At 39.3% G+C, this 14,726-nt stretch overlaps 1 protein-coding gene across 1 annotated transcript in view; it reads right to left on the bottom strand.

Annotated features, from left to right (window-relative positions):
• slco3a1a (solute carrier organic anion transporter family member 3A1a) overlaps positions 1–13,810 on the bottom strand; it is a 94,787-nt gene extending 80,977 nt beyond the window's left edge. The window contains exon 1 of the mRNA XM_062042565.1: positions 13,126–13,810. Coding sequence (XP_061898549.1) covers positions 13,126–13,287 — 162 coding nt within the window. The 5' untranslated portion in view covers positions 13,288–13,810. The remainder of the gene's footprint in view (positions 1–13,125) is intronic.
• Between the last annotated feature and the right edge of the window lie 916 nt (positions 13,811–14,726).

Below are 14,726 nucleotides of genomic sequence, written 5' to 3'. Positions count from 1 at the left end.
TATATACACTCAAGTAAAATATTTACAAAAAATCCTCTATATCAGTGGTCCCCAACCTTTTTGTAACTGCGGACCGGTCAACGCTCGAAAATTTGTCCCGCGAACTGGGGGGGGGGGGGGGGGGGGGGGGGTGTTTTTTTTTTTTTTTTGTCATAAAAAAATACAATCATGTGTGCTTACGGACTGTATCTCTGCAGACTGTATTGATATATATTGATATATAATGTAGGAACCAGAAATATTAATAACAGAATGATTTAATAAAAACAAAAAAATATATATATATGTACCGGTACCAATCGATCCATGGACTGGTACCGGGCCAAGGCCAGGTGGTTGGGGACCACTGCTCAATATGACATTATGACAATAAAATATTGGGAGTCTTTTCTATGTTCATTTAAATTCTGCAAACGAGTGATTAATCATAATTAATCCAATTAAATGTTTTAATTTCTTGTGCGGCCCGGTACCAATCGATCAACGGCCGGTGGTTGGGGACCACTGCTCTATATGACATTATGACAATAAAATATTGGGAGTCTTTTCTATGTTCATTTAAATTCTGCAAGCGAGTGATTAATCATGATTAATTCAATTAAAAAAGCGTTATTAATCTGATTTAAAACAAAATTGTTTGACAGCTGTAAGTAGTAGGGCTATTCCGTTTTTTGCTCCCAATACCGAAACGATCACATGTATTAACTCTACATTTTTAAATGCATTTAGGGTTTGTGCTAATTGCAGGTTAATAGGGTTGTCCCGCTTCCAATATTTTGGTACCAGTACCAAAATGTTTTTCGGTATTTTGATACTTTTCAAAACAAAGGGGACGACAAAAATGTCATTATTCGCTTTATTTTACAACACACCGTCATAGCATGAAAAAAAAGGACAGGATTTTTTCAAAGGCAATACTGTAACTTTTTTGTTAATTAGTACCGCGGTACTTTATTGCTACCGGTATACCGTACAACCCTACAGTGTAACAATATCAAGCGATATTTGAACTTGTTCCTTATGTAACGGGGGGCCAGCCAGTGTGGCTGCGGCAGCTGTACATTAGTAAACATCACTCCCTGACAACTTTAAGAGTAGTGCTGGATGATGCGCTGAAAGCTCAGGCTTTTAGCCCAGTGGTCAGCACACTCACCTCTCATTCAAACGACCAGGGTTTGCGTCCCCTTGCGGAATGGGATAAAAACATGGGGCTGAAAAAGCTGGGTTACATTTATTCTCTTTTAATACATACAATATTTTGATCAAAACAAATTCGATAGTCCAGGGAAATGTTCAGGGAATATCCCTCGATTTGTAAAAATTAACAAAATAAACAAACAAACAACAAAAATTAAATTAAAATATCGATCTTTAGTTTTGATCATATGCTGATACTACCCTTAATATCGACACCGATCTGATCCTTCTCTTTTTACGTGTTGTTTACTGTCTGGGACAGTGCTGGCACACCAACAGTTGTTATATTATTCTCTCTCAAGACTCGTATTAATATACTTAATTTCCTGTTAATAGCTGCTTACTTTCTGCTGTAACACACTTCCATCTACACTTCTTAAACTTTACTAAGTACTTACTTTTTTTTGTTGTCCTTTCAAGCTAGGTTACGTTAGCTTCTCATGGCTTTTCACAGTGTCTAACATGTTTAGTTGCCTCGTCCTCCAGTGATACTTGATAATGATACTAAGATACTAAGAAATGCAGTTTATTTGCCATAATGGAGGTGATTATTATTAGTTTAGGAAAGTGGTCCAAACGGCGACACATTGTGTTTTTAGGAAAGTGGTCCAAACGGCGCCACATTGTGTATGGAAATGTATAATTAGCTGCAAGCTTCTTGTCAGCCAGAGAGGATCAGCGGATGTGATCTGCATAAAAATGCTTTAATCTGCAATAGCCAAACACATGTTTTTACTGTACTGCCCTACTATTTACATTAAACCACTCTTTATTTTAATGTTAGGGTATAAAAGCCAAACTCTATTAAACAGTGTTAATTTTGTTGACTAAAATTTTTCATCTTAGTAAACGTCAAAGACCTATTTTTCCATGACTAAAATAGGACGATAACGAATCACAACAAAGGCACCAAAAACAATGATGAATAAATGATAAATGGGTTATACTTGTATAGCGCTTTTCTACCTTCAAGGTACTCAAAGCGCTTTGACAGTATTTCCACATTTACCCATTCACACACACATTCACACACTGATGGCGGGAGCTGCCATGCAAGGCGCTAACCAGCAGCCATCAGAGGCAAAGGGTGAAGTGTCTTGCCCAAGGACACAACGGACGTGACTAGGAAGGTAGAAGGTGGGAATTGAACCCCAGTAACCAGCAACACTCCGATTGCTGGCACAGCCACTCTACCAACTTCGCCACGACAATTTAGTCGACAAATAAAAACGAGACGAAAATGTTGACTGGGAGGGGGGCGCGCGGTGCGATGCCGGTGCGAAAGCAAAACTGTATTAGGGGTGACCACAGCAAAACTCCCGACGGTTAGTATCAACCTTTTAAATTAAAATGATCAAAAAACCGAGAGATTGATAATTGCACTCTGATAAACTCTTGGATTGACTGGTGACAGCTCGCCAGCTTAAATGCTAACATATTTCCCTACTAAGAAACAACATACCCAAATCTAAACTTATATAAGAGAAATATATGAGACGGAGGTGGTTTGACATTGTGTGCGAGGACCACTGAAAAGAGTAAAAGTAAGACGACGCCCACCAGAAATAATACGTAACTATAATAGATTTGATTTGTCATGCACTTTAAATTTAAATACTGTAAATCTTGAAGTTCTACAGTAAAAGTCAATATTTACAACTATAAAAGTTTAGCCATTAAAACCGATGAAATACTAAGACTAACACACTATCTTGTTGTGAATTTAGTTATGATGCTCTGCAACAACCTTCGTAAAAGTGGTTTCAAGACAACTTCAAAGATGCGTTATACTTTTTGAGTCGACTAAAATGTTGAGGAATTTAGTCAACTAAAACTAAACTCAAACTCAATCAATTTAGATGACTAAAATTAAAATATGTTTTGGTCGAAGACTATGACTAAAACTAAATTAAAATCTGCGGTCAAAATTAACATTGCTGTAAAAGAGTGAATTTTGAAATAAGTTCTCCTCTGCAAACTTTAGAAAGCAGAAGTGACAGCAGGTTGTTCTTGTCGCTGCTGATAACACAACAGCGGTACACGGGAGGCTGATTGGTGGGAGCCGCGCGTGCTGAGGTCCTCGGGGCGAACAGAGTTGACGGAAAACTTTGGAACGAGCTGCGACGTCTCTTAGCCTCGAGCGCCACTTTCTCGCATTGAATAGAGGCCGAATTAATGCGTGGCTGGCTGGCTGGCTGGGATTTAGAAATGGCCACGTCTCATCCTGTTCTTCTAATGCCAAGACTGAGGAGCAACCTGTTGACGGCAAGCTTTACTGGATCTGAGGAAGCCATCGTCTAGTCCCATCAGATCTCATCCCATTAAGGAAGAATGCCTGAGCAGGAAATTGAGTGTGATTGACAGCCCAGCACTGGAAACAGTAAGAGTTCCTTCTAGAGGTCCAACATGCTTGTAAACTCCTGTTCTTGACATAGACCAGTCTTCCAAGGAAATAAATTATATACTGTAGGGAGGGGAAAAAGGAGTGGAGTGCATATTTGGGAGAGACCACAGCAGCTACATTTTGTCAACGTCACCGCTCAAACCGGAGATAAATGTTTAAAATGTTGCATGGCAACAAAATAAACCTCACCCAGTCGTGTGACATCCCATTACCTCAGAGATGCATGAGGGGACAAAGAAACCCTTGGTCTAGGACTTTCTTTCAACAAGTAGACTGTGAAACAGAAATGTTTATAGTGCTAAAATGTTACAGTTGAGCTGGGACTTTGATATGAAAGGCAGAAATTAACATAGATACACATCATTTCGTGAATACTGTACTGTAAAATAGTTTTTTTTTAATGCATTGCTGCCAATGTGGCTATACTAAAAACTATCTTAGGTACTTTGCACTCAAATCTGAGATATATTATTATAAATAAGCAAAATAATCTGCCAATTGATCAACATGTCTTTAGAATAGTTTCTAACACACACTTTTTTGTGTTTTATTGACCGATAAGTTTGCTTCTTTGTAATAAAATATCTTAGTATCTTCATTTGTTAGTAGTGCAGCACAATCGAAAGCTAAAAAAAACACATCTACTGATGGATTCAAGATATTGTCATTTTGCTTTAAAATGTAACGTGTTGAACTTAAATTAGTTTAATGAGAAGGGCTTCAGGGTAGTAATAAATGAGCCAAGTGATACACTGAGTGACTCATCTTTAGCCTTAAAAATTCAACTGAATTATTGAACAACTTTGTAGGAAATAAGACTGAAAACAGCTTAAAATGTAAATAAAACAATTATAATAATAATATAATGCTGTAACACAAGTCATGTGTCACCAGGAAAACTTACCTATGGACAACCTTACAAACAGGGTACAGTACACTTAAATGCATGGTTAACCAAACTTACGATTGTGACCCAAAAAGGGTCACAGGTGGTCAGTTTTAACTGACTTTAGTAAGATGAAATGCCATTGTGTTAACAGTCTAATTTTAGATGACAAAAAACTCAAAGACTTTTAAGTGCACTACTGCGACTCTTGACTGCATGTTCAGTCACCGCCGGGGCCGCCAAGCGTGTTGATTAAGTGTCTTGTGCTAATTATCAGATCGCACAAAATGAGGACGCCATGATAGCTGGGTTAGTCAACGCACTGACAGCAAGAACTCTTAGGTGCCATCATCCAATTAGTTTAGGACTCACAAGGACTAAGCTCTTGTCGGATGACGTCTTGTATGTTAGGTTTGGAGACTAATGCCATAGCCACGGAGGGTCGTGTCATTGTATTTGTCCAAGTAATTGTCCCATGTTTCTGTTTGAACAGGTGTCTAAACTACAAAAGCCTGTTAATAACATTACAAACTGTCCTGTAGGTTTTTCATTTTCAGAAATAGGATGAATTCAGTCCGAGTTCATTGTTAACCTTGAGGTAAAATAGACGCTACAGTATGTACAGTACCCTAAAAGAGAGTACATAGGACTAGTTATTGGACTACTGACCAGTTCAAATACCTTTCCACGCAAAACATCATTATTATATCAGCAAGAATAGTACTACAGTCCATTATTAGCAATAGTTTATTATCTGCATATTTTGGGTAGAGTGCCTTTCACAAAAGCGATACTGTTTTTGTATGAGGGATGTAACGATATGAACATTTCATATCAGGGTTATTGCCACCAAAATGATCACGGTTATCATTATTATCCCGGTAATGTGGAAGGTGCTCAAAAAGTACTTATACGCACAAATAACCAAGTTCAATGAAAAAAAAAAAAAAATGCAATAAATAAATATCCACACAATATACTTTCTTGGCAGAAGAACTATGTTATATAGTAATATTGTTCTGGCTTTTTAAGAGCCATATTATTTTTATTTGAGTATTTAAATGTTAATCTTTGCCCGTTTTAATTTGGAAATGTTTTGGTGTTTTTTTAATAATAAAGACAAAAATCTGTGTTGGGCGCGTGACGTCTAGTTCATGTGAAGGCACGCAAATTCACTTCCTGTTGTCATACTGCTTTGAGTATCGATTGATTGATCCGTCTGTCTAACAGAGCACACAGCCTGTTGGTTTGATGTGCACAACTAAATATTCTAATTGTTCAAACAGTATCGTTACATCCCGGACTGGACTTTTACAGTTTTTCAAATTAGCCTATATTAGTTAAATTAAACAAGACTGCCTAGAGTAGGCTAATTGGTAGCTTTTGGCAACATTTACACTACTTGCAATGATGTCCTTTGATGTAGTCGTTCAAATCAGGAACATATGCGTCTTCTATTTGCGCCTAATGTGAATGGATTGCATCAGTGAACAAAACACAACATCACAGGCGGAAGTAAACATGGCTCCAACTTGTGGAGGTCTCAGTCTTGCCGCATTTGTGGAAATTTCAAGGATGTTGTGCAATCGGAGTTGACAACACTTACTGTACTTAACCAAATATTTGGCATAGGATTGTGGGCAAATCTTTAAAAGATTTGGAAATATTGGAATTTTACTATTTAGGCTAAGATAGAAATCAGATATCAGATATAGGTGCACATATGGTCAAATAAAATTGCTCTGCAGTGTTAACATACATACAGTAAGTAACCCTTTGCATCGACAAACCAAAATTGTACTGTATCTTTGAAGCAGTTTTTTTCTTTCTTCTTTTTAAATAGAAAATATAAAGCTTTTTCTTGAAATTATAAAACTTTCCGGAAAAAATAAGACTTCCTTGATGTTTTTTTTCTCACACCTATATCATTTTTACCAAACATATGCTTATTTGTGACAATGGAACATAAACAAGCCGTTACACTGTATATTTAAAGACGTTTTTTTTTATCTTTCCCTTGTGAGCGTTCCAAAAGGAGACAGCACATTCTCCCCTGTAAACATGACTGCACGAGTCGATTAATTTCAACCTAACTCAGGAAACAGCCTCTTGGAAAGTAAATGAAACTGAAAATAGACCCAAGTCTGACAAATTCTCTTTGTTCAAATGTTCCAATCAACACTGCAGAGGTATAGAAATGAACATCAGTACAGTATGTGACTAAATTACATTTTAAAAAAATCTTTTTTTTTTTTTTTATCTTGGAAGCTTTAAGGTCAATGATTAGGCTCTTTCATTAAAGGATGCAGTCAACTCTAGTAAGGATTTGAAAATAAAAGAAAGGTATTGTAGAGAGGTTTCCGGCCGTTTTTCACAATGAGACCGCAGAGAGCTACTTGTGTTGTACAGTCTATAAGAGGCCAATTTGAATGCGCACAATCGGTTGTCTCTCCGTTTCAGTAACGTATGAAAACTGACAAACCAACATCGTTTATTAACTGACCCTTATATGGAATCATTTTGTGTCAAATAATATAAAAATAGCCAGCGATCGGTATCGGCCGATTTTCGTAAAAATGCCTTTTAATGCCAATGACAAACGCTGATGCCCTCTGGCTGACACTATTTTTTCAAGGATGTGAACACCCTTTGAGAAAAAAAAGATGAACATTGAAAAAAAAAAAAAAAAGAGGAACATTTTTATCAGTACAAAGTGCCATTACCCCGAAGTACATTTTTAAAATCAAGACTACATTTCCTTCAATTGGGTGCATTTCTACACTATAATTAACCTATAGATTTATTCTCATCAACCTACCTCTTTTGGCTGTTTCTTTGACGCTTACATGTTTTTTGTAGGTTTTTTACTCCATAATTTACTAACATTATTATCATTGAAAATGTCATGTAAAATTCTAAAACATACATGCAAAGAACACAGAAAACGTTTCTAAATTGGCAATCCACGTCCCCTTGGGTAATATACTTTGTGTGTTGTGACCTCTGTTTACAATCTTCACGTCGAAAAAATACCTTCTCGCAGGCGACTAATTAATATTCTAGAACTACAACTGGTTCAGAACTAACGGATTGTAACCATCCAGATATGATGAGCAGCAAAGTAGACAACCGTCAACGGTGGCGCTCGGAGAGCGAACGGAAGTGACAACGAGTAGTTCAACAAATTGTGTTTGGACCATATTTTTATTGATATTTCATTAAAAACCACAGAAATTATGGAAATAATGTTTAAAAACACAGATTCCCACATTTTCGCAAACATTTTACATCCCTGATTTTTAGTGCCCCGGCTGCCAGGCGGCTTTCAGCTACTCGTGTGTCTCCGTACAGTGTTGAGTCGCTCCCCTAAGTTATTAATAATCACCTCCATTATGACAAATAAACTGCATTTCTTAGTGTCTTAAGTATATAATCACCTCCATTACGACAAACAACATTTCTTAGTATCTTAAGTATCATTGTCATGTATCATTATCATTGGAAGATGAGTGCTACACACTTTGAACATCAAAGGTCAATAAAATAACCTAACTGCTAAGATAGCTTTAAACAAGTAAGTGTGTTACAGGAGAAAGTAAGCATATATTAACAGGAAATGTAAAAAGTAGATTGATAAGATACCAAACCAACTGTTGGTGTGTCAGCTGTGGAGACATGTAAGATGAGGGCAGATCATCCATTAATTGGTGGTGTCAATACCAAGGATTGTATCAATACATGATTAATACTAAAGTGAATAGGCAGATATTTTTATTTTCTCAAAAACATTTGTTGTTGTTGTTTTTGTTATTGTTTACAAATTCAGGGAAAGATACTCCAGACTAGGGGCTGGGCGATATATCGCGGGTTTGTCTCTGTGCGATATAAAAAATGACTATCGTAGGGCTGGGCGATATATTGGTATACTCGATATATCGCGGGTTTGTCTCTGTGCGATATAGAATATGACTATATCGTGATATTCGAGTATACGTTCTCATGCAGTTGCTTTTAGCTGCGGGGCATTAAACTGCATGTGTTTCTCACTCTTTCCTGTCTCTCCTTCTCACAGAAACTTAAATCAAGCGCACCTTCTTACATACGTCACATACTGTCACGTGAGCAACGTCACACGCTCCCGCAGAGCAGACAGATTGCGACATGGTAACGTTTGCTGTGATGCTAACAGCTAGCGGTGTGGTTTGAGTGGTAATACAAGAGAAAGAAGGTGCGAATCTGGTAACAAATGGAGGAATAATTAATTCCCAAGAAAAACAGCACAGGGTCCATCGTCTGACGGTGGTGTGGCTTCAAGCGGGAATATGTCAACATCTCCGTTCGGTGCCACACCAACTAAATGCCGAAGCAACTATTTCCACATCAACACCGTAGGACATATACTATTTGATATGCAGCTCATCTTTATGTGACACTTATTGAAATATCTTGTGTGTCATCATACACAAAAGTGCACTTATAGCTTGTTTTAAAATGTCTCTGACAATCTTGCACTTTCTGTTTTGGAAATGACATGAATGTTTGTGCCACTGCTTAATAACTGTTTAATAAATACAGTTTTGCTAAATTGACTTAGTTGTGATTTCCCTCTCTGCATGAAAGTTTAAAATGAGCATATATCAATGCAGTAAGAACAAGAATGTTTTAATGTAGACACATAGAATCATCATACTGCTGTGATTATATGTATCAAGTGTTCATTCAAGGCTAAGGCAAAATATCGAGATATATATCGTGTATCATGATATGGCCTAAAAATAGTGAGATATTAAAAAAAGGCCATAACGTCCAGCCCTACTATATTGTGATATTCGAGTATACGTTCTCACTAGGGGTGTAACGGTACGTGTATTTGTATTGAACAGTTTCGGTACGGGGGTTCTGGTTCGGTTCGGAGGTGTACCGAACGAGTTTCCACACGGACATATTAAGTAGTGTAGCGCACGTTGTGTAAACAATGCACACCGAGGCACAACATGTGGCATGCTAGCAACGACCAGGCTAGGACAACATATAAAAGCCAGAGCTGGAAGACCCTCCTGCCTCGTTAAGATCTCCCGTTTGGGAACACTTCGGCTGCGCGGTGCGGAGGACGGAGGTTTGCCGACATTGTTCAGCAGCGGTAAGGCATGCTTCTGCCAACACGTCAAACATGCTAACCCATTTGAAGCGGCACCACCCCCAAGTGAACATTGCTTCAACAAAGAAAAATAGACGAGCAAACAGCTCCCCACCTCTTACTGCCAAGTTAGCCAGGCTGGGGGGGGGGAAGAAAAATTAATCTGAGGCTGAGTTGACTTGAAACTGTTTAATGTTGCACTTTTTATAAGTATAAGAAACGTTTTGTCATTTTATCTAATCTGAGCAACAACTTCCATCCATCCATCTTCTTCCGCTTATCCGAGGTCGGGTCGCGGGGGCAGTAGCCTAAGCAGGGAAACCCAGACTTCCCTCCCCACAGCCACTTCGTCCAGCTCTTGATTAACATGGACGACTTAAACAAGTTGAAAAACTTATTGGGGTGTTACCATTTAGTGGTCAATTGTACGGAATATGTACTGTACTGTGCAATCTACTAATAAAAGTCTCAATCAATCAATCAAAAAAAGCACTTTATATGCAGAAAAGTTTTGTTAAGAAACCATTCTGAGCCTTATCTTATGTAGTTTTTATTTTATATATGTTGACCACATTAACCCTGGCAATGGACCCTGTGTGTATATGTATGTTATGCCATTGTTTACAAATTTGGTAAATAAATAACCAAAAAATGTATATTTTGTTGTTTTCTTACTGTACCAAAAATGAACCGAACCGTGACCTCTAAACCGAGGTACGTACCGCACCAAAATTTTTGTGTACCGTTACACCCCTAGTTCTCACGCAGTTGCTTTTAGCTGCTGGCATTACACTACAGGCTCTCCTCGCTCTTTCCTGTGTCTCCTTCTCACAGACAGACAAGCGCACCTTCTTACACACGTCACATACGTATACGCCCTCGCGCAGCAAAGAGGTAGCAGCATGGGTAAAGTTAGCTGTGATGCTAGCGCAGCTGTGCGAGTGGTAATACGAGAGAGAGAAGGTGCGAATCTGGTAACAAATGAAGGAATAATGAATTCCCCCAAAAAACAGCAGGGAGTCCATCGTCTGGCGGTGGTTTGGCTTCAAGTGGGAATATGTCGAACAGACAACCGTAATTTGTCAAGTGTGGGGCAAAAGCGTTGCTATAAAAAGTAGCATTACTGCTAATATGTAGCATCATTTGAAAAGTCACCTGCTAGAGAATGAAGAGTGCTTACTCCGCATGTCAACATCTCCGTTCGGTGCCACACGCCCACACCATCAAAATGCCGAGGCAAACATTTCCAGATCAACACCGTATGAAAAAAATAGTCATTTTTTTAGTTGTGATTTCCTTCTCTGCATTAAAGTTTGAAAGTAGCATATATTAATGCAGTATGAAGAAGAATGTTTTAATGTAGACACATATATAATCATCAGACTGCTGTGATTATATGCATCAAGTGTTCATTCAAGGCTAAGGCAAAATACTGAGATATATATTGTGTATCGCGATATGGCCTTAAAATATCGCAATATTAAAAAAAGGCCATATCGCCCAGCCCTACCCCAGACACAGGATGACTTTGAGGGCAAAAACCAAAAAACTTTCAAAGTTGAAGTAGTGAAGTGAAGTGAATTATATTTATATAGCGCTTCTCTCGTGACTTAAAGCGCTTTACATAGTGAAACCCAATATCTAAGTTACATTTAAACCAGTGTGGGTGGCACTGGGAACAGGTGGGTAAAGTGTCTTGCCCAAGGACACAATGGCAGTGACTAGGATGGCGAAAGCGAGAATTGAACCTGGAACCCTCAAGTCGCTGGTACGTCCACTCTACCAACCGCGCTTTACCCCCTCAGTACCACTGATATTCACACACATCGCCTTGTTCCACCCCCCTGGGAGGTGAGGGGATGGCGATGGCCGCGCTCAGGAATAATTTTTGGTGATTTAACCCCCCAATTCCAACCCTTGATGCTGAGTGCCAAGGAGGGAGGTAATGGGTCCCATTGACTGTTTTGCTTCAAACTATAAGAGAATTCACTACAGTAGTTTAAATATTGTGTTAAGGTTAAACTCTCAGTAGCACTCACCAATAAATATATTGAAAACCAGTAAATACATGTGGTCGGTACATGTATTATAATCAATACCGATGCATGTATGTACCGATACAGAAAATCCCTAGAAAATAGTAGCTAATGTACATACTACTTTGATACTTTGGTGAATTACTCAGAAAGGGCGGTAGGTGAAAGCTACCTGTTGTACAGCCCTTCTTTTTAAAGGTACACTGGGTGTGTCACTGGGGTGGTACTGCTTTGGTTTACTAGAAAATGTAATACTAAACCCGATATTGTATTCATTAATGTCACTAAACAACACTACGGCATCCCCCACCTCTCAGGCACCAGCATTTCTTAGTATCTTAAGTATAGAATCACCTCCATTACGACAAATACACGGCATTTCTTAGTATATTAAGTATCATCATTGGAAGATGAGTGCTACACACTTTGAACATCCAGGGTTTATAGCTTACCTAACTGCTAAGATAGCTTTAAACAAATAAGTATGTTACAGGAGAAAGTAATATTATATACAGGAAATGTAAAAAGTAGATTGATAAGAGTCTAGTGAGAAGATAAACAAACTGTTGGTGTGTCAGCAGTAGAGACATGTAAGAGGGCAGATCATCCATAAATTGGTGGTGTCGATACAAAGGATTGTATCATTACATGATTAAAGTGAATAGGCCGAAATTTTTATTTTCTCATAAATGTTTGTTGTTTTTGTTATCGTTTACAAATTCAGGGAATGATACCCCAGACACAGGACGACTTTGAGGGCAAAAACCAAAAGACTTTTGTTTAGAAATTCTGTACTATTGACTTTGTTTTGCTTCAAACAATACAATATTGTTAAATTCTCAATAGCACTCACCATTAAATACATTGAAAAACCAGTTAAGGGGGCGGAGTGGCGCAGTTGGGAGAGCGGCCGTGCCAGCAACCTGAGGGTTCCTGGTTCGATCCCCACCTCCTACCAACCTCGTCACGTCCGTTGTGTCCCTGACCAAGACACTTCACCCTTGCTCCTGATGTGTCATGGTTAGGGCCTTGCATAGCAGCTCCGGCCATCAGTGGGTGAATGTGGAAATAGTATCAAAGCGCTTTTGAGTACCTTAAAGGTAGAAAAGCGCTATACAAGTATAACCCATTTACATGTGGTCGCTACATGTATTATAATCAATACCGATATATGTATTTCGTTATCATTTTATCACGTAAAACAAAAAATCCCCCATAAATAGTAGCTAATGTACATAATTCTTTGACACTTTGGTGAATTAGTCAGAAAGGGCGGTAGGTGAAAGCTACCTGTTGGACAGCCCTTCTTTTAAAGGTACGCTGGGTGTGTCACTGCTGCTTGTGTTTACTAGAAAATGTAATACTAAACCCGATATTGTACTCATTAATGTCGCTAAACAACGCCACGGCGTCCCCCATTTCCCAGGCACCAGGCGTGCAGTGGGACCCCAGCCCCCCCACTCACCAGGTACGCTCCCACGGTGCCCTGCGCCAATACGAGCGCACATTCCGAAATGAGGAATATCTTGATATTGGAGAAGCAGGAGGTCTTTTTACGGGGGGCGTCCTCTTCCAGCATGTCGCCGCCGCTCCGGTGCGGCTCCTCGCGGTGCTTCTTCACCTGCATGTCTCGCCTCACCTTCCTCCGGCGATGGAACAGGCGGGGATAAGTAGCCGGCCAAAAAGTAGCTCGTTGGCGGCTTCTTTAAATCCGCAGCTTCCCGGGCTTGTATCCGCTTCAAAGTCACTTGAGGAAGCTAAGTCCGAACTCCTCCTCGGTTGCATCGAAACATCGCTACCGCCTCTTCTTCCTCTTCCTCGTCGCCGCGCTCGAACGTGTGCGGTTTCCACAAGACTAACATGAGTGCGTAAAGTGTCCTCCGAGGGGCGCGTACGGCCCCGCAGTCGGGGAGGTGTTTGCCGCCGTGAGGGCTCGGCTCTCGGTGTCAACTCCTCTTCTTTGCTAGCTCGCCTGCTCCGGGACTCTCATGTCTCCCCGCCCCCTTGGAAGCTCATGCGCGGGCCGTAGGGGTAGTGAGGCGGGAGCTCAGTTTCAGGGACCCCGGGGACACTCTGGTCAACAAATAGTAAGCGAATAGTTTAGTGACAGCGGCGACCAATAGTTACAAAAAAACTAAGTGGACATTTTAGTCTCAGTGCTCAATAAGGACGTGTGTGCTTGTGAACAAATGATGTCATATACGCTACTTATGTGATGCAACGACCTGCTTATGACGTCACCAGAAGCAATAAAAGCATGTAAATGTCAACATACACGAGCTTTAAAAGGCAAAAAAAAAAACAAGCAACCTTTGTTAAAAACGATGTTTCTTGAAAAAAGTTTTCCTTTTGACCTGACGAAGTACCTTTCCTTCAATACCTCCTGGTACCCTAGCACCTCCAAAACCCTCAAATCTAAACTCCAAACATCCCAGAACAAGCTAGTCAGATTACTTTTAGACAGGGTAAAAAAATTTGGCGGGGGGCCAGGCTGCATATATATATATATATATATATATATATATATATATATATATATATATATATATATATATATATATATATATATATATATATATATATATATATATATATATATATATGTATCCAAAGTGGGCTGGCTCAGGGTGGAGGACAGAGTAAAACAACTTGCACTGAGCCTAGTCTATAAAATCCGCTACACCTCCCTGTTACCGAAGTACTACTTCCTTAAAGGCCTACTGAAATGAACTTTTTTTATTTAAACGGGGATAGCAGATTCATTCTATGTGTCATACTTGATCATTTTGCGATATTGCCATATTTTTGCTGAAAGGATTTAGTATAGAACAACGTCGATAAAGTTCGCAACTTTTGGTCTCTGATAAAAAAAAAAAACCTTGCCCCTACCGGAAGTAGCGTGACGTTGTCAGTTGTTCACTCCCTCATATTTTCCTATTGTTTTCAACGCAGCTAGAGCTATTCGGACCGAGAAAGCGACGATTACCCCATTAATTTGAGCGAGGATGAAAGATTTGTGGATGAGGAACGTTAGAGTGACGGACTAGAATGCAGTGAAATACATAT

This window comes from Entelurus aequoreus, linkage group LG03 (genome assembly GCF_033978785.1).
Source record: "Entelurus aequoreus isolate RoL-2023_Sb linkage group LG03, RoL_Eaeq_v1.1, whole genome shotgun sequence".
In the NCBI taxonomy this organism is placed as follows: Eukaryota; Metazoa; Chordata; class Actinopteri; order Syngnathiformes; family Syngnathidae; genus Entelurus; species Entelurus aequoreus.
This window is presented reverse-complemented; position numbering and strand designations above follow the sequence as displayed.